Genomic DNA, 19532 nt, shown 5'->3' on the forward strand with positions numbered 1-19532 from the left:
TCTGTGTTATTGTGTCAAAATAAGCAGCCATCGCGGCTTGTGAAGGACTAACATGACGTCGCTGCCAAGTTTATGACGTCACAATGCATAGGTAAGCTGGCTGACTAGATAGTTTACAGAAAGATAAGTCCAACCTATTTTTGCAAGATTATGCAACAGGTATAATAAGATGATGCAACAGGTATCAAAAAAGATGATGCAATAAGTATTAAAAAGATGATGCAACAAGTAAAAAAAGATGATGCAATAGATATCAAAAGATGATGCAACAAGTATCAAAAAGATGATGCAATAGATCTAAAAAGATGATGCAACATATGTACTGAATTGACCCGGCTATCCTTAGAACCCCCTAATCTGCACTCCCTTGACCCACCTATCCCCCCAGGGGCTGCACTCCCTTGACCCACCCAGAGGCTCAGCCAATCAGAATCCAGTATTTTTGACCTCATTTGCATAAAAAGTGCACTCAGTTGAACTCGCCATCTAGGCTGCTTATACTACTACTAGGGAAACATTTTGTTAATTTTGTTTCGTTTCGTTTTGATTCCTTTTCGCTTCAGTTCGTTTCGTTTGACGGTTTCTATTTCGTTTCGCACAGGTACCCCTTTGCGAGTTTTGTATAGGTAATAAAATATCTTACTTAAGTGAAATACGTATCTACTATGTGATTGCGCATGTTTAATCTATCACCAACTACATGTAATGCATTGTCGTTTCCACCAAGCAGTTGAACTTCATCTTGTCTACAATCCACGATATCACCCCTGTCTATTCCAATGTTGTGCAATATTGCACAAGCAACGATGTATCTCGTAGCTTGACGTGGGTCTGTCCTGATATAGAATGAATTACAGATTATTTCTCCAATTAACGGCTGTTGATTTATTCTTTGTCGCTACTGACAAAATGAAATAATTGAATGCAAAATACTGATTAAGTTCAACGATCTCTTTTATCAAGTTTTTTAAATTATTCTTTTTTTTTTTTCAAATGCCAAATACCTTAGTACCCCTTGTAGGCACGAAAATCTGCGCTTCAAAATTCCAAACGTTTGTTCTACTAGTACCCTTGTTTTACAAAGTGATGCATTGAATCTCTGTTGTGGGACAGTAGAAGGGTTCAGAAACGGTGTCATGAGATACCTTTTACACGGATAACCAGAATCTCCGAGTAGAAATCCGTTATATTCACCTATTAAGATGTAATACAGAATCACACTCTAAAAAATGCAAATAATTTATTGGTTTGTGTTTTTGAAATGATAGGAAAGTGATTGCAAAACAAGTACTGTACCATTCTCAAATTTCTGACACAATGCAGATTCGCGCCATATTCGGCTGTCATGAACGCTGCCAGGCCATTTCGCACAAATACTTGTAATTCTGAAGTTGGCATCGTAAACAGCCTTTAAAAAATTTAATAAAAAACGAAACAAAATTTTACAAGGATAACATTGAGGCTACTTGATTTTTAAAATGTGCGTTAATTAATCGACAACATCAACATGCACAGAATCGATGGGGGCAACCCCCCGTGATTTACAGTAATAAGATTAATGAAGCGACTTTGAACCCCCTTCTCTTTATTTAACAAGTAGGATTTGGACAATTTCTTTTCTTGAATGGTTAATTCTCACTCTAAAAAAAGTCTAAAATCCGTGCTCATTTTTTTTAAACATCGCAAAAAATATACCTGTACGTTCAACGAATGAAAACCTTTACGATTGACATAATCAGGTTCGTTGTCATTAGGGGCAATAATTCCAATAAATGTGCCATCAACACACCCTAAAACGTTTGGAAATCCTATAAGAAAAGATCAAATTAAATCAAAGCATGCATGATAAGTCTAACTCATTTTTTTCGGATTTTAAAAAAATAAATAAAAAGGTATATATTTTTTTCTTCTGACACATGAATGAAACTACGTAAACCGTAACCGTTTGTGTAGTTCTATAAGTATCTCTAACATGTTGAATGTTTTCAAACCATAAAAGTCTGTGCCGTCCATATGAAAAAAAAACTTATTTTAAAGTTATTTGAGTAGATATTTCTTATTATTTGACTTATCATGCAATCTAAAGAGTACGAACTCATAACAGGCACCTAAGCCTAGGTAGTAAACTTGTACGAGTTGTCTGTTCATTGGAGTTGTCTTTCTTTGGAAAACAAAACCGAAAGTAGAATGCAGACGAAAAATGAAAAGGACATTGATAATTTGATTTCATTGGAAAGATGCGTTTTTTTTTACCTGCTATTTTCAAAAACTGTTGTTTTGTTTCTCTGACACGGTTACCCTTGGGGAAGGTGATACAATCTGCCAGCAAATGAACTATAGCATCACAGACTGATCGACAACATCTTCCAGTAGTTGTTTCAGACACGCCAATGCTGTCCCCGACCAGTCTGTGAAACGCCCCCGTTGCTAGGAACCTCAGGCAGGTGAGAATCTGCAGGATTGGAGGTAAGGCGCTGTTCTTCGTTGTATTATGCATAATTGCTGGACTGATTTTGTCCAAAATATATAGGATAGTTGGTGGTCTAAACCTATACCTATCAAAAATCTCATCCTTAGAATATATCTCTAATGGATTCATTCGGTCTCGTATTACTCTTTTTGAAATTCTACGAATATGTCGCACTTGTCTCCGGCGGCGCCGTTTATGTCGTCTGTGAGCAGCCATTTGTATTGCTTGAGTATTTACATGAGAAAGGTCAAGATCTACCTCAAATAATTTGAGTACGTAATCAAATTTTTGACTTGAATATGTACTCAAATATTTGGTGGCGGTGACTTGAGGCTGAGATTATGGGTTTGAGGATTTTGTCAGAGTTGAGGCTGAGTTTTATACTCAACTACTTTTGGTGGCGGATTTATGGAATCTATAACCGATTTTCTTAGACTCTTCTGACCATCATCAACGTCCCTGTTATACTGGCCCCATTACTAATTGGGGGGTCCCAAGGCTTTTTCCAGTTTTGTGAGGCCCAGGGCCCGTTTAGAAAGGCTTCATGGCACCTTTTGTACTACCACCCACCTATTCCAAAATCAACAGCGCATTGGATAGAAGCTTCGTCGTTGTCCCTATCCCTAGTACTAAAACACATTCCATTTAGATTGTTGATTGTGTTACCAAAATTTCTTATTCTATCACCTGCAGAAATAAAGAAATCAAATCTCTTCATTCGTAAAAGTTTAAAACAAACAACGGTAGAACATCATCTACATGAATTGATATTCAGTAAAGGGCAAATTACTCTAATTGTTGTACCTCATTTGCATATACCACTCCAATACAAGATGGTAATTTTTTGCTGTACTCAAAACCACAGTTAAAGGTGATCATTGATTATACTTGAATGTCAATAACGAATAAGCTTGAGAAGAAAAAGTAACATAATTTCTTAAATTTGAGAACATTCACTGTACTACATGCCACACTCGCTCATCACTGTCCTACATACTATCACGATATTTTCATGAATTAACATATGGCACAGCGAAGGACTGGTTCGCGACGATAAATATCCGCGAGCTGGATTTGTTCGCAGATTTCGTGAAAATTCTTCGTATGCGTAAAAAAATAGTTAATAATGCATGGATTTAGGAAAGTGTTATTCAGCTACTGGTTGTTACACTGATCTATTTATTATTATCTTTTATATTTCTTTGAAACTATCACACCTATTTAATAGAACATTCCAAAGAAAAGGCACGAGGATTTACTCCTGGCGTTTGGTGCGAACTTATGAATAGTGACACGACTTATATAATTCTAAGACAGATGTACTTTTGCAGAAGTATAAACAAAATAGTGATTATTGCAAATAATTTCATTTATGTGACATGTTCTTGTTTTATTATGTTATTATATAACAGTATCTGTATTGTACATAGCTTTATACTAAGCAGCTATTCGGTTCTTTTATTGAACTAATTTTACCCCTTTTCCTACATCTAAATATGGGTTCAACCAATCAGCAAAGCTCTTATCCATCACGTGATCATTATTGATCCGTTTACCAAAAGAGAAAGCATGGTTTATTGAACTGCTGAATTTTTCGAATTTATACCATATTTCCCACAGAAAATCTTACAGCTTTTGTTGTGATACCATTTTGAAGATTTCGGACGATGTGATCTGCTTGTTATTTACAGAAAAACGTCTGTAAAGTGAGTTTTTGTTACGAAATCGGCCTTGTAAAGTTTACATCCGGGCATTTAGCATGCTGATGGGTTCACAACTCAGGACGACCAAAATAATTTACATGTGATTTTTACATGGATATTCTATTACTACGAGTCGTCTGGGGAATAATATGGTCAATTGAAGTAAAGAACGAGTGCACTTATGGGCCCCGGTAAAATGTGAAAAAATAAACAATCAAATTAAGCAAAAATTTTCATCTCAAATAATCAATTCATATCTAAACCATAAGATTCAGCAAATTTTACCACTGAAATCCACGAATATACAAAGAACAAAACTATACAAAGTAGTAGGGGTCAGCCGACATTTGTGATTTTCTATAGTAAATCGAGAACGGTCATTCATTTCAAAGCTTTTGTTAACTATGAGCCTAACGTTGTGCAAACTTGTGCGAATGACAAAAGACGCATAATACATTTGTAAAACTTGTGTGAAAGTATGAAATTTGCACACGATTAGGCTGGTACTTAAAATATTAAAAATGTATAAAAAGTACAGTGTTTTTCCTATAGCAAGTGATAGCTATTTACCTGTATGACCCATGTTGAACCCACATGTGGAATAAATTATTTAAAATACTGATAGTCACGTGAGTTCTACCCAGGTAAACATTCCTCAAATGTGCTCACTGGTAAACATAGGCAGGTTTTGTATCAGAAAGTCAATATCGTGCCGCGTAGAGATACTTGTAAGTTTTTGTTTTTAAGAACACCGGAGGGTAAAGAGAGTTTAGTGTCGTTGATAAAAGTATCAAACATTTTTAACCTTCATGCAAGACAATGAAACAGGTATTGAAAGCCAACGAAACACTCCTTTTTAATGAAACTGTAATTGTAACTTTTCAAATGCAAGAGTACCAATTTCTTAGTTAAATCATTATAGCTACAGGCAACTACACAACTTGATTCAATATTTTTAAAAACATGTTTGGCACACGAAGTAATATTCCGCAAACGCGCCCGACTATGATCCACCATCAGTTTGTTCAAGTGTCGATTTAAATATCTATTCCCCTTGATTTACATAAACGAAACTAAAAGAAGGTTCGGTACGACTTTTCCGGATTTAGGGTATCCATATAGGCATTCAAAAATATTCAACTGTTTCAAATCCATGCTGATTTAAATGATACTTAACATGTTTTTTTAATTAGAAATATCCACTAGTATCAAACTATTACCAAAAGAGAACGATTTAGTAATACATTCTAAATTAAAATGGCTCATAAAAAGGGCCCATTAAGTATTGCTTAAGTGCACTTGTCCTTTGGTTAACGATCGATAAACAGTGTCAGTGTATCTACAGTGGTGTAAAATATGTAGTAAATAATGTCGGGCTCGAGATCCCGAAAACTCTTACATGAACTATGTCAGCTGTAAACATAGACCCTTCGCTGTATGTCTCTGCTGTAAACAATAATATTATAGACCTGACAGTGTATAGACTTGTTCCTGGGAGGTTTTTGCAACTGGCCGTCAGTGATTCACCTACATCGTTAATTCTAACACCATGATCAAGCCTGGAGATTTTATCAATCACACCGGTAACTTCATTCCTTTAGGAACTTTTTCCTATTTACGGTGATTTGCAATTTGCCGAGCTTTGAAAATGTGCATCTATGTGATAACATCATTTTTATTAACTGTCCATCCAAAATATCACAAGACAGTTTTGCTTCTTACATTCACCTTGGCCGGGGAATAAGAACCTGTTTGTTACAGTGGAAACCCTTCGCTTCTTCAATGACTTGAATGTCAGAATCATCTACACAAACCAGATATTGATGAGCGAATATAAACAGCTCAGCAGTGACGAGTGTTACCTTTTTACAAGTTATGAGATCTCCATTGATGCTGATGTAGTATTCACTTGACACTCCTGCATTCCCAGTATAAAACAGGCCAGTATAGTATAGTACTTCTGATGAAGTCATGTGTTATCCATAAAACTAAGTTAGCTAGTTCATAATTAAAGGCTCAAGTTTTTGGGTTCCTTATATAATTTTGCAATATTTTTACCAATACAGGTATCATACTTGGTAACAAATCCTGCTTTTCCTCTTAAGAGTTTGAACAATGAATGATCTTACTCAAGTTTACTTATATGTTGTTCACGGTGCCAAAAATTTTGTTTGGAGTTAGTTGCCTATGTGATGTTGGTAAAATATTGTAATTATATGGGTGCACAAATCTTATTATGTATGATTCAAATTTTCAATTGTTGAATCAAGACATAGTGTACGTGGGACCACATACACATTTATCACATAAACTGTGCAGGTCATAGGCACAGCTTGTATATATGTAGAATGATTAACATAATTTAATGCTGATATAGTATTGTTGCTAAGGTTGTACACCATAGTTTGAGGTGACCTTTTACTGAGAATTAGTGTAGAAGTGAGGTCCACATACACTACTTATGTTTACCATGCAAACCCACCACTGATTTACACGTTATGTTGTATTTTATGATTGTGAAGGACCATATTCACATTTATTTCACTGACACATGCACATTTATTTGGTTGAGTCTTGTAGGAACATATACGCATATTTTGTGGACATGTGCAGAACAATATGCATATGTATTTTGTTGACTTGTACAAGACCATGTGCACATGTATTACCTTTTCAGGCTTTAAACTCATGAAAGATTATATGCACATGCATTTTGTTGATCTGGGCAGAATTATATTCACACGTATTTTGTTGATCTGGGCAGAATTATGTTCACATGTATTTTGTCAACTCATGCAGAACCATACATAATTATGGCAAATTCACATAAATTTTGTTTTGTTTACTTGTACACAACCATACGCACTTGTATTTTGTTGACTTAGTCACTTGTGCAGGACCATATGCACATGTATTTTGTTTTTGCTGTCTTGTGCAGGACAATATATGCACATGCAAGTTGTTGACTCACGCAGGTCCCTATGCACACATATTTTGGTTACTTGTGTAGGACCATATACACATGAATTTTGTTGAACTGTGCAGGGAAAATATGTGCAGGACCAGATGCTCTTGTGTTTGTTGACTTGTGTAGGACCATATACACATGTATTTTATTGGATTGTGCAGGACCATATGCACAGTACTGCACTTGTGTTTGTTGATTTGTGTAGGACCATATACACATGTATTTTATTGGATTGTGCAGGACCATATGCACAGTACTGCACTTGTGTTTGTTGATTTGTGTAGGACCATATACACATGTATTTTATTGGATTGTGCAGGACCATATGCACAATAATGCACTTGTGTTTGTTGATTTGTGCAAGATCTGAATGGTATTACATAATGACATACAAATTTTGTTGACTTGTGTAGGACCATATACACATGTAATAGGCTGAATTGTGCAGGACCATATGCACTTGTGTTTGTTGATTTGGGCAGGACCTGCATGGTAGTGAATGACATACATTTTTGTTGATTGTGTAGGACCATATACACATGTGATCTGTTTTGCTGACTTGTGCAGGACCATATGCACTCATGTTTTCTTGATTTGTGCAGGACCATATGCACATGTGATGTATTTATAAGTCTTGCAGGACCTGCATGGAACTGCATAATGACACACATTTCTGTTGACTTGTGTAGGACCATATACACATGTAATTTGTTGACTTGTGCTGGTCTATAGACAAATGTTTTTGGTTGTCTCAGGCATGACTATATACACTTTTTCTGAAGTGAATCCAGGCCCCGGGGCCACGAACGTCTTGAGTCAAACTCAAGGGCTGTATTTTACTCAAATCTGAGTTTTTTTCTCGACTCGCTGAGTTGAACTCAATAAAGTGTGCCACGAAACTAGAGTCTTACTCAGTTAGAGTTTTTTCTTGAGTTTTTCTCAAAAATGCTGAGTCTAGTAAAAAGCTGTCTCAGACATCAACTCAAGTCCAAAATGGCCACCAGAAGAGTGCTCCTATGGAATATTATGAGAATTCCAAGACGAATTCTCCATCAGCATACGTCAGTATCGAGATCATGTGAGATTGCAAAGCAACTCCCAGAATTCAATGCGAAGTTTGACCCAGATTCGATCAGTCGTGGAATTTTACGCTCTATATTTTATTTGGATTTAACCTTATTTTGTGATATTTATAGTATATTTTACGATTTAGTTGGACAGTGAATTAGTGCGGAACATTTGCGGTAAATTCAAACGGTTATTTGAACTGTGCAGTTACATATTGACGAAGTTCAATAATGGACGAGGAGCGTCCCTCAGGCTCCGACGCCATTTTGGGGGATTTTCTTACACAAGTGATGTCTACAGAACAGTCAGACACGCATCATGAGCAAGATGTACATAAAGGTGCAATGAAATCTCGTAAGCGAGATGCACTTAATAATGAACATTCGTCGCAAGATACCCATAAGTGGGGAGACGATGATTCTCTGGGGACTAGCGCAAGGTGCGTAATTACGCAAGAGACTCATGAGAAACAAGATCGTGTTAACAACACTGAATTTGTGACAGAGACTATGTTTAAGAAATTCATGGTCGACCAAAATCTGGCGATGCTTGCCATGAAAAAATCTTTGGATGCAATTAACAATATGATTTATGTGGAAGCAGAGTCGACAGATGAGAGTGATTCGGATTTGGTAAAAAATTCAGCCAAAAGAAAGTCTGAAAACGTTACAGAAAATGCGCCAAAAAAGGCTAAGATCAGCAGCGAGTCAGAGTCGACCGCGCGTGGAAAATTACCCGCTGTCAGTCAAAAGGAGGCGGGGCCTTCAGACTTGGGCGGATGTGACGTAGAAGGAAACAAAAATGGCGGCTCGGATAAACATGAGGAAGATCTGAATCATCTGTTTGCGGTTTCCAACTATATTGTAGAGGAAAAAACGTCAGATGGTGTTGCTACTAAATTGGCAGACTTAGTTAATAAGTTGTTAGTTAACAAACTCGAGGATTCGAAGAAAAATGACTTATTTGATAAGCATTTACGACCTGAGAACTGTAAGTTGGAATTTCCTCGAGTGAATGATTTTGTGTGGAATTACTGCATGAACGAAACTACGAGATCGACGGATGTTAAGGTACATAAAATTCAGAAAACCTTATTAAAAGGACTTGGTCCGGTGATCAAAGTGGTAGATAGTTTGCTGAAACCTAACAATGACTTTGACAAAAACAAAGCTGCAAAAGATCTACTCGATGGCGTGGCCATGTTGGCCTCTGCTAATACTGAGATTTCTTTGCACAGAAAAGCGTGTATTAAAAACAACATGAAACAAGAATATAAGAAACTGTGCACAAGTCAGACTGAAATTACAGCATACTTGTTTGGTGATGATGTGGTTGACAAAATGAAAAACATTACTGAACATAACAAAATGGCAAACAAGGTAGCGTATGAAGACAAAAGCTCCAAAACGAGAATGAAATTCAATCCTCGCCTAAAGTTCAAAGAAAGAGCTAAAACAAATTTTTTAGGGAGAGGACCCCAGCACTACCAGCTGGGGAATTACAGCAGGAACTACCACCACAACAATCACGACACAAAGAAAAGCTACACGAAGAAATCTGCGTCCCACCAGAAGTAGAGAAGGTAGGTGACATTCAACATGCTGGGCGAATTAGCCATTTTCTACCTGTGTGGAAATCTATTACACAAGATAGATACATCCTTGATGCTGTCAAAGGATATTCATTAGAGTTCACTTCTTTACCTGTTCAATATTCAGTGAGAGAAACTAAACTTAATGCTGCAGAGGCAGTTGCTTTAGACAATCAGTTATCAAAGCTAATGGCTAAAGGGGTAGTGGAGATAGCTTCACACTCTGCAGGTGAATATATCTCGACTGTGTTTTTACGTCCAAAAAAGGATGGTAACTATCGAGTTATTTTGAACTTAAAACAACTAAATGAAAACATTGAGTATGCTCATTTTAAAATGGAAAGACTGTGTTCAGCTTTAAGATTAATTCAACCTAGATGTTATATGGGTTCTGTGGACCTAAGTGATGCATATTATACTGTGAATGTAGCTTTCTCCGACAGAAAATATTTAAGATTCATATGGAAAGGAACCCTGTATCAGTACACTTGTTTACCAAATGGCCTTTCAAGTGCACCCAGGCTTTTTACAAAACTCCTAAAGCCTGTGTATGCTTCACTCAGATCTAAAGGACATGTGTCAGTTGCATACATTGACGATTCCTATTTACAAGGAGAAACATATGAACAGTGTTTAAAAAATATTCAAGATACAAAAGAACTCTTTGAACAATTAGGTTTTAAAATCAATAAGGAAAAATCTGTGGTTGTACCTACACATGAACTTGTGTTCTTAGGATTTGTTTTGAATTCTAAATCAATGACAATCAGCCTCACTCCAGAGAAGATAAAGAAATTTAACAATCTTTATAAAAATTTTTGTTCAAAGAAATCATACTCAATTAGACAAGTTGCGGAACTAGTAGGAGTTCTTATTTCGTCCTCGGTAGCAATTCCTTTGGGAATGTTATACACTAAAATACTTGAGAGAGAAAAGGCCATAGCCCTTAAATGTAACAAGGGAAATTTTGATTCAAAAATGACATTATCAACAGAGGCACTTCAAGATTTAGAATGGTGGTCAATACAAATAAATAGTGGTATCAAAGCTCCCATTCGACAAATGTGTATTAGTGAAACACTTACTACTGATGCATCAGGAATAGGTTGGGGGGCAGAATACAGTGGCGTTTCTACAGGAGGACATTGGTCCATAGAAGAAAAACAGTACTTGCCTAACATTAACTATTTGGAATTACATGCAGTTTTGCTAGGCTTACAAAGTTTTCTTGCTAAATTGTGTAATAAACATGTGAAAATTTATTGTGATAATTCTACCACTGTAGCATATATTAACAATATGGGTGGTACAAAATCCACTGCATGTAACTATAAAGCCATGCAGAGAAATATGGGTGTTAGTGCATAAAAATAATATGTGGTTAACAGCTGTTCATTTACCAGGTGTTGAAAATGTAGTGGCAGATAGGGAGAGTAGGATGATTCGAGATGAAACAGAATGGATGTTGAACGGAAAACTTTTTAAGACTTTAACTTGTGTATATTTCAAACCACATATTGATCTGTTTGCATCTCGACTTAACAAACAGTTAGAACAATTTGTGAGTTGGAGAAATGAACCTGGCGCATCTTTTGTTGATGCTTTTACAATTTCTTGGACTAATTTGTCTTTGTATGCTTTTCCTCCATTTAGCATTATCGACCGGGTATGCCAAAAAATCCTGATGGACAAAGCCGAAGGCCTGCTGGTCACACCTCTATGGGACACACAGAATTGGTATCCAATCATCTTGAGAATGTGTGTGAAACCACCACTTGTTCTGAAACCATCCAAAACGATGCTGCAGCTGAAAAACAATCCTACAAAAGTCCATCCTCTGGCAAGAAAACTTCATCTGATGGTGTGCCATGTTTCAGGGAAAATTTCCAGAAACTCGATTTATCGGAAAGATCAATTTCAGTACTTATGAAATCATGGAGAGGCTCCACATGTAAACAATACAATGTGTACATAAAGAAGTGGTTTCAGTATTCAAATGAAGTACAGTGTAATAGTTGTATACCAAACATTTCTAATGTGTTAGATTTTTTAGCATCGCTGATGACAGAGGGTTGTGGTTACAGTGCCATAAACACAGCTCGATCAGCTCTGTCAGGATTTATTATTGTAGATAACATGCCTGTAGGTCAGCATCCATTAGTTAAAAGATTTTTGAGAGGTGTATTTAACATTAAACCTTGTTTGCCAAAATATGGAATTACTTGGGATGTAAATATAGTGTTAGAATACCTTAAATTGTTAGAAAATGAGACTTTGGCTTTTCAATATGTGACATTTAAGTTAACTATGTTACTAGCTTTGGTGTCAGGACAACGTTGTCAGTCGTTAGCTTCTTTAGATATTGAAGATATGTACATAAATGATGAGTGTGTAGTATTTAGGTTTAATGTGTTACTCAAACAAACAAGACCATCTTTTCAAGTTGAGCCTTTAGTGTTAAGAAAATTTTCAGAATGTCCTTCTCTGTGTGTATATTCTCTGTTGAAACTTTATTTAAAGAAAACAGCAGATATTAGAGGAGATACCACCAAATTATTATTAATGGTTAGAAAACCGCATAATGCTGTAACCAGTCAAATCATAGCACGATGGATCAAACGAGTGATGACAGAAGCTGGAATTGACACAAACATTTTCAGTGCACATAGCACACGTTCTGCTGCAACAAGTGCCGCTAAGTCTATGGGACTGTCGCTCACCAGCATCATGAATGCTGCAGGATGGTCTAATTCGGGAACATTTCAAAAGTTTTATAACAAAACTGTTCAATGTGATAACTTTGGACTGTCAGTTTTATCAAAATTCTCTTCAGTAACTGATGATAAAACTTAACATGTTTTGACTAATGATTACTGTAATAAATTTGGTAAATTTTACATATTGTCAATGGTTTCTGCAATATTAAGACATATTGCTAAATTGACTAATTGCTTAATAAAATGTCGTGACCACGCTTTAAATCTCTCACATGATCTCGATACTGACGTATGCTGATGGAGAATTTAAAAATTAAACGATACTTACCAAGTAGAAGTTTGATTGTAATTCTCCGAAGTATACGTCAGTATTAGAGATCAGGTGCCACACCGCACCCACCCAGTATTGAGAGTTTTGTTTTGTGGTCACAACATCTTTAAAGATTGAATTCTGGGAGTTGCTTTGCAATCTCACCTGATCTCTAACACTGACGTATACTTCGGAGAATTACAATCAAACTTCTACTTGGTAAGTATCGTTTAATTTTTAAATTGTACACGACAGAACCAATCCAATGGAATCACTGTCTGAGGATGAAATTTTTCAGCGGTATCGCTTTAGATCCGCCACGATATTTTACATCTGCGGGTTGATAGCTGAAGGCCTTGTCCACCAGACACGGAGAAGCTGTCCCTTACCACCTCTGTTGCAAGTTCTAGTTGCTTTGCGCTTCTTTGCAACAGGATCTTTCTATCAACTCATCGGCGATTCCCTTTCTGTTTCCAAATCGGCTGTAGGACGGGCAGTCCGAGCGGTTACTTCCCTTTTAAGTGCTCTAACACCACGATTCATCAAGTTTCCCTCTCAGAATGATTTTCCGCTAATTCGGACCAAATTTTATCAGTTGGCAGGTAAGTTGCATATACGATATCCAAATAACAACAGTAAATAAAACAGTACGACCACCTTTCTCCCCATTCAACGAGAGTACATGACTTAACTTGTAGTAAACACAAGGGAGGTAACTCGTTTATTTTTTCCCTCAAAAGTAAGGCGTGCCAATGGCGCGATACTTCCATAATTTTTATAACATATCTGTTTTAAAATCAATTTTATTTGGAAAAACTTTTACAAAATAAAATATTGAAGCAAATTCAATAAGTCGTAATGTAATTCATGCAGAATCCCGCCGGTACATGTAACTTAACCTCTTACACACTCTTTTGACACTATCATTTATAGATAAAATTTTATTTAATATTTAATAGAACTGTTTTTTGTGTTTGTGCTTATTTGTTTATTTACGATTGTTAATACTGTTTGGGTGTACAATTTGACGGTTATAATATATCCTCTGTATACTACAAAAAAATGAACCTATACACGCTATACCCCCTATATATTACATGTATATCATTTAAAAAAATATTTTACTGAACTAAATAAAATAATAACCTCTCATTGCCCCATGTCCACTTTCTAACAATTTTAACACAACCACAAATAGATCGACATGCGCTCGATATTTATTACAGGCCCGGAGCAAGGTATTCAAAAGGAGTCAACCCCCTCCCCCATGACAAGCAAAGAAAAAAAAATTTGGCATCAAACCGCAGAATTTGCAAGTGCTTGATTTACAGAAAGAAAAAAGCGATGAAGGATAAGGCAACCAGCATCTTTAGGAAAATTTACTGTATAAGAAACTACAGCCCCCCCTTACTATATTAGGTTTTCTTTCGATATCTAGAATTCGGACTTAATTATTTTCCTATAAATTACAATAAATAATTTATGAGATAAAAGCTTTTTCTTTTCTCTCTCTCTCTCTCTCTCTCTCTCTCTCTCTCTCTCTCTCTCTCTCTCTCTCTCTCTCACTCTCAAGGTTTTCCAAACGTGGTATGCTATGTTGATGGAACACTGATCAGAATCCAGTGTCCCAAACAGAATGAGGCAGAGTTTGTATGTAGAAAGGGCTACTATGCGATTAACGTTCAGGTAATAATTAATACCTTGCATTAAAGGTACTTGGACACAAATTTGAAGTCAATATTTTCTCTATAATATTACGACATATATATTTTAGTAGCATTTCACACAAAAATTAATTAAAAATCTTATTTCATTTAAAAGTTATTAAAACTTCAATTTTCTCGGCGGGTTTGATTGACACATGCTTGCACTTTCCCAAATTTTAACCGTATTCTTAATCCTTAGGAAAAGTGGCAATCTTGTTGTGTATTAATGAGAAATATTAAAACTTTTATCCAGAAAAATAATTTTATTCAGAGTAGAGATGTTAGAGAGCAAAACTCCTTCACAAGTATCGTCATTCCGAACTAAGAGTTGCGTACATGGTTTAGCAAATCGAGCACACTCGTGTTATGTACACAGTTTTTGTAAACAGGGCAGGGGTTCTGTTTTTGTTTATGTTTAGAATTCACCGGGTGCGTTCTATATCGTCACAGTCTGCTTACCACAACTGCACGGACTGACCATATATTGTGTGTTTGTTTTGCTTTCAAACATGTCTACTCTGAAATTTCTGGATTATAGTATTTGATATTTTTCATTTATACACAACGAGATTGCCACTTTTCCTAAGGATTAAGAATAAAATTAATTTGTGAAAGTGCAAGGATGTGTCAATCAAACCCGCCAAAAAATTTGAAATATTAATATCTTTTACAGGGTGTCCCAAAACATATGTTACACTTTTAATCATCTATAACTTTATCAAACCACAAGCATTCACGAAGATATTTTGTCAACATCTAGTGTATTAGCATACATTTTATTTGACAAACTTTCATGAAATTCTGTTAAAAATTAAGGTAATTATGATGTCTAAATGACGTCATCATATTTTTAATATGGAACCTTCATGTGAACAGCTGATAGAAACTGTCAAAATTTAATATAGGTGTAAATCTGCTACTTTAGTCATTAAAACCCTGAGAAAACAACATCCTGTAATGAAAGTGCCCAACAGAATGCTAATTTACAGATTTGTGAGGAAGTTTGAAGTTAAAGGCACCATTAATGTACTCATGACTTAATTCTGGTATTAGAAGACCAAGGAGTGCCCGAACATTAATACCATTAAAAGAGTTATAACTCTACTGAAACTTTATTTTAAAAAATACCTTAGACGGGTCCTGTATGAACAAGATAGCACCTTTGGTAAAGCTAGCGTTCATATACAATACTCGAATTAAATTTAAAACTGATTTCTCATAAGATAATTTAATGCAGCATTTGAAAGAGACAGAAATTAGAGGTTGTTTAGAGTTTGCCCATTTGATTTTAATTAGACCTGACTCTGAAAATTAACAGATGCATCGTTTTCCGATGAAGCCCACTTCCATTTTGACAATGTTGTTAAAGAGAATCTTAAATTCTTGTGTTTGGTGAAACCTAATTTTAATGTGGAAAAACCTCTAAACTGATAGAATGTTACATTAAAAACTTGGTAAATAAAATCTTAGGAAATCGTGTTCAAACAATGTTAATTCCAAGGGACGTAATTTGGAACATGCTGTAAAATGATGTATGTTATTCTAAAGAAAAAATATTTATGATTAATAAGGAAACTGTAAAAAAAATGTATGCTTGACAAAAAAAATTATAATAATTTTAGTTTACATTCTAAATTTCATTAATGTAACTTGAGGCATTAAATTTTTATAACGGTTTAAAAGTGTAACATATGTTTTGGGACACCCTGTATATGAAATAAGATTTTTAATTAATTTTTGTGTGAAATGCTATTAAAATATATAAGTCGTAATATTATAGCAAAAATAATAACTTCAATTCTGTGTCCAAGTACCTTTAAGAATTTATTTACTCTTAAATAAATTTACCTTTGATTTTAAATTTCTATATAATAAAGTTGAAAAAAAGTACGCCCGTGATCACACGTCACAAATGTACACATCACTTATTATCGTGTGATAAGCCTTAAGGGGAGGGGTGCTTAGATATCAAGCACCAATTTATACCCCCCCCCCCCCCCAAAAAAAAAAAACACTGACGGAAAAGAATTGTTAATATTACTTTCTTTCAGATGGCCTGTGATGCCTCGTTTAGATTTGTAAACTGCGTTGCAAAATGGCCGGGTAGTGTCCATGATTCCCGTGTGTTTAGAGAATCGTCTCTTGCTAGACTCTTCGAAACTGGTAAGGCATAAATAAAAAAAAAATCTTATATAACAAATTTCAAAAGTTAGAATAATCTCGTAAAATATCCAGCCATACATTAACATATAAATTGAGTTTGCGAGATATTCAAAAGGGCATTCTAAAGTGCTGTATTTTTTAAGTTAACTGGATAATTTTCTTAAATTCTGTTCAGAACATAGAATTTTTATGCTTTCAGGTGCGCGAAATGGTATTATATTGGGAGATTCAGGATATGCCCTCAAGAGGTATCTTATGGTTCCTTATTTGACCCCCAGTACCAGAGCGCAGGAGAAGTTTAATACTTCTTTATGTCGCACGAGAGTGGTTATTGAACAAGCGTTTGGGATTCTAAAGAGAAGGTTTCCTTGTCTACAGACAGGTTTACGGGTGGAGCCCGACAGAGCATGCGCCGTCATCGTAGCCTGCACAGTTCTTCACAATATTGGGATAGAAAGACAAGACATTATAGATGTGATACCAGCTGCACAAGGGCAACTAATCGACGAGGTGGCGCTGCCTGCAGTAGGAGGGCAACACGAAGGAAAACACGTTAGAGATCACATTGCCAATGTGTTTTTTGGCCACTGAATACGTAAATATTAAAAAAGATAATATATAATTTCATTGATGATTTATTTGCATTTATAAGAGTATACGTTTAATTCTTTTTCAACTTCAATAACATTATTTCTTCTTTCAGCTTCTCTTTTTCTAAACCCAAAACTTCAACTTCTTCCGAAATCTTCTTTTTCTTCAAACGCATTAGCTCCATTTCCAACTCTAACTTTCTCTTTTCTGTCTTTAGAAGATCTTTCTGTAGATTTATTAAACTCTGTTCCTTTTTGTTTTCTTTATTAGAGCAAGGAGGTGGCACTGAAGTACTCGTGTCTGAAGATCGCTGAAACTCGCTGCATGTTGAGGTGGATGCTACCTGCTGATCCCTATCCGTCTCAAATTCTGTTAAAATAGAATGATGTAAAATTTAAAAAAAAAATGAGTAAATTTGAGCGCTACGTAACACTTTTGTTTGTTTTGAACATATTTCTGACCGGCAAAAGGGGGGTCAACCAGACTAGAATAATAATTCAAACCCTGTAATCTTTCACAAGGTACAATATACATGCATTTCAAGTTGACCCCCTTATAAACATCATAAGTTTGGAAGACATATACAAAATGCTCTAAACTGCTGCCTGTCATCAAAAAAGTTGGGAAAACAAAATAACAAACAGCCACAATCCAATCAGAGATTGGATCCACCCACCCAAAGGCGTCTTGGCAGGAGACGCAAAATTCCTCAACAGGATGATTAATACAAAAGCATTTAAACATCCTTAAAAAAATAATTGACATATACTCAGTTCAAAAGACAATACAATAGTTATTGTGAACAAGAAAAAGAAACATCCAATAAGACTGAGTGAAAACATAACTAAGGACAAAAAAGATCTCCTGCCAAGACGCCTTTGGGTGGGTGGATCCAATCTCTGATTGGATTGTGGCTGTTTGTTATTTTGTTTTCCCAACTTTTTTGATGACAGGCAGCAGTTTAGAGCATTTTGTATATGTCTTCCAAACTTATGATGTTTATAAGGGGGTCAACTTGAAATGCATGTATATTGTACCTTGTGAAAGATTACAGGGTTTGAATTATTATTCTAGTCTGGTTGACCCCCCTTTTGCCTATGTACATCATGTTACAATGTCATTATGGTGCTGGGGGTCAGATTGTGTAATATTTTGACTAAGATGTGTAATACTCTATATTTGAGTCCTCCTTTTTCTGACCCCCATTTTGTTAACTGTGTTTTACTTTTCCGTCATTTACTTTAATAAATGACATATTTCACTTCAGCATGATGTTATTTGTTTTTGCCTGTTTATCAAAAAACAAGCTCAGTCGTTTGGCAGGAGAACTAAGGAACATAAAATAGTAATTATTGCAAATAATTTCATTTATGTGACATGTTCTTGTTTTATTATGTTATTATATAACAGTATCTGTATTGTACATAGCTTTATACTAAGCAGCTATTCGGTTCTTTTATTGAACTAATTTTACCCATTTTCCTACATCTAAATATGGGTTCAACCAATCAGCAAAGCTCTTATCCATCACGTGATCATTATTGATCCGTTTACCAAAAGAGAAAGCATGGTTTATTGAACTGCTGAATTTTTCGAACCCACCATCCACCCCATCTGCCACCAATGCTTGTTATTTCTTTCAGGTTGACATTTTTGTTGCTATGTTTTACCCATCTTTTTTGATAGTGTTTGAATGGGTTTAAAAGAGATTTATAGTACTTAATTTCTACCGCACGTTCTAACTGAACAAGTATAAACTTTTTGTACATTGTAATAAATGGCAAATCTATGTATTAGGTTACTGAGAATGAGTCCGACATTTATTTTGTGTACGTCGCACTTTTGCTTCGGTCTGCAGTTTTCCATATGATTTTTCAACATAAAGCATTGTTGCTTTTTATATATGGTTTTTCCTCGGCGGTGAAAGAAACATAGTTGTGTTCAATTTAATGCCTGCGCGATTGTATTGTTATTGGCTGTTTGTTATTTTGTTTTCCCACCTTTTTTGATGACAGGCAGCAGTTTAGAGCATTTTGTATATGTCTTCCAAACTTATGATGTTTATAAGGGGGTGTGAAAGATTACAGGGTTTGAATTATTATTCTAGTCTGGTTGACCCCCCTTTTGCCTATGTACATCATGTTACAATGTCATTATGGTGCTGGGGGTCAGATTGTGTAATATTTTGACTAAGATGTGTAATACTCTATATTTGAGTCCTCCTTTTTCTGACCCCCATTTTGTT

The 19532-nt window shown here is 35.6% G+C and overlaps 3 protein-coding genes across 3 annotated transcripts; 2 read left to right on the forward strand and 1 right to left on the reverse strand.

Moving 5' to 3' along the window:
• Positions 1-697: 697 nt before the first annotated feature.
• On the reverse strand, positions 698-2686 carry LOC134261023 (putative nuclease HARBI1; the record flags this gene model as incomplete). Its single annotated transcript, XM_062743514.1, has 5 exons — positions 2254-2686; positions 1696-1808; positions 1297-1408; positions 1005-1194; positions 698-836 (listed from the first exon to the last, which is right to left on the reverse strand). Coding segments are annotated over exons 1-5 (987 nt in total), but the record flags the coding sequence as incomplete, so codon positions are not given.
• A 5524-nt stretch (positions 2687-8210) lies between these two features.
• On the forward strand, positions 8211-11571 carry LOC134261024 (uncharacterized). The gene is made up of 2 exons (XM_062743515.1): positions 8211-9791; positions 11454-11571. The coding sequence occupies exon 1, from the start codon at positions 8440-8442 to the stop codon at positions 9784-9786; it is 1347 nt and encodes a 448-aa protein (XP_062599499.1). The 5' UTR covers positions 8211-8439; the 3' UTR covers positions 9787-9791; positions 11454-11571.
• LOC134261025 (uncharacterized) lies at positions 11176-17287 on the forward strand. Its single transcript, XM_062743516.1, has 8 exons — positions 11176-11361; positions 11454-11661; positions 11854-11942; positions 12321-12607; positions 13083-13429; positions 14401-14513; positions 16585-16696; positions 16896-17287. The coding sequence occupies exons 1-8, from the start codon at positions 11176-11178 to the stop codon at positions 17285-17287; spliced, it is 1734 nt and encodes a 577-aa protein (XP_062599500.1).
• Positions 17288-19532: the final 2245 nt, after the last annotated feature.

This window comes from Saccostrea cucullata, unplaced genomic scaffold, assembly GCF_032062105.1.
Source record: "Saccostrea cucullata isolate Sc308-1 unplaced genomic scaffold, CSIRO_AGI_Scuc_v1 ctg19921, whole genome shotgun sequence".
Lineage (NCBI taxonomy): Eukaryota > Metazoa > Mollusca > Bivalvia > Ostreida > Ostreidae > Saccostrea > Saccostrea cuccullata.

Bases quoted from the DNA above. Each gene is read 5' to 3' on its own strand.
- LOC134261024 (XM_062743515.1), top strand. From the start codon at position 8,440: ATGGACGAGGAGCGTCCCTCAGGCTCCGACGCCATTTTGGGGGATTTT.
- LOC134261025 (XM_062743516.1), top strand. From the start codon at position 11,176: ATGTGGTTAACAGCTGTTCATTTACCAGGTGTTGAAAATGTAGTGGCA. The intron at 11,362-11,453 runs GTGAGTTGGAGA...TCCTCCATTTAG, and splicing joins ACAAACAGTTAGAACAATTT to CATTATCGACCGGGTATGCC. The intron at 11,943-12,320 runs GTAGGTCAGCAT...CTTTATTTAAAG, and splicing joins TTATTGTAGATAACATGCCT to AAAACAGCAGATATTAGAGG.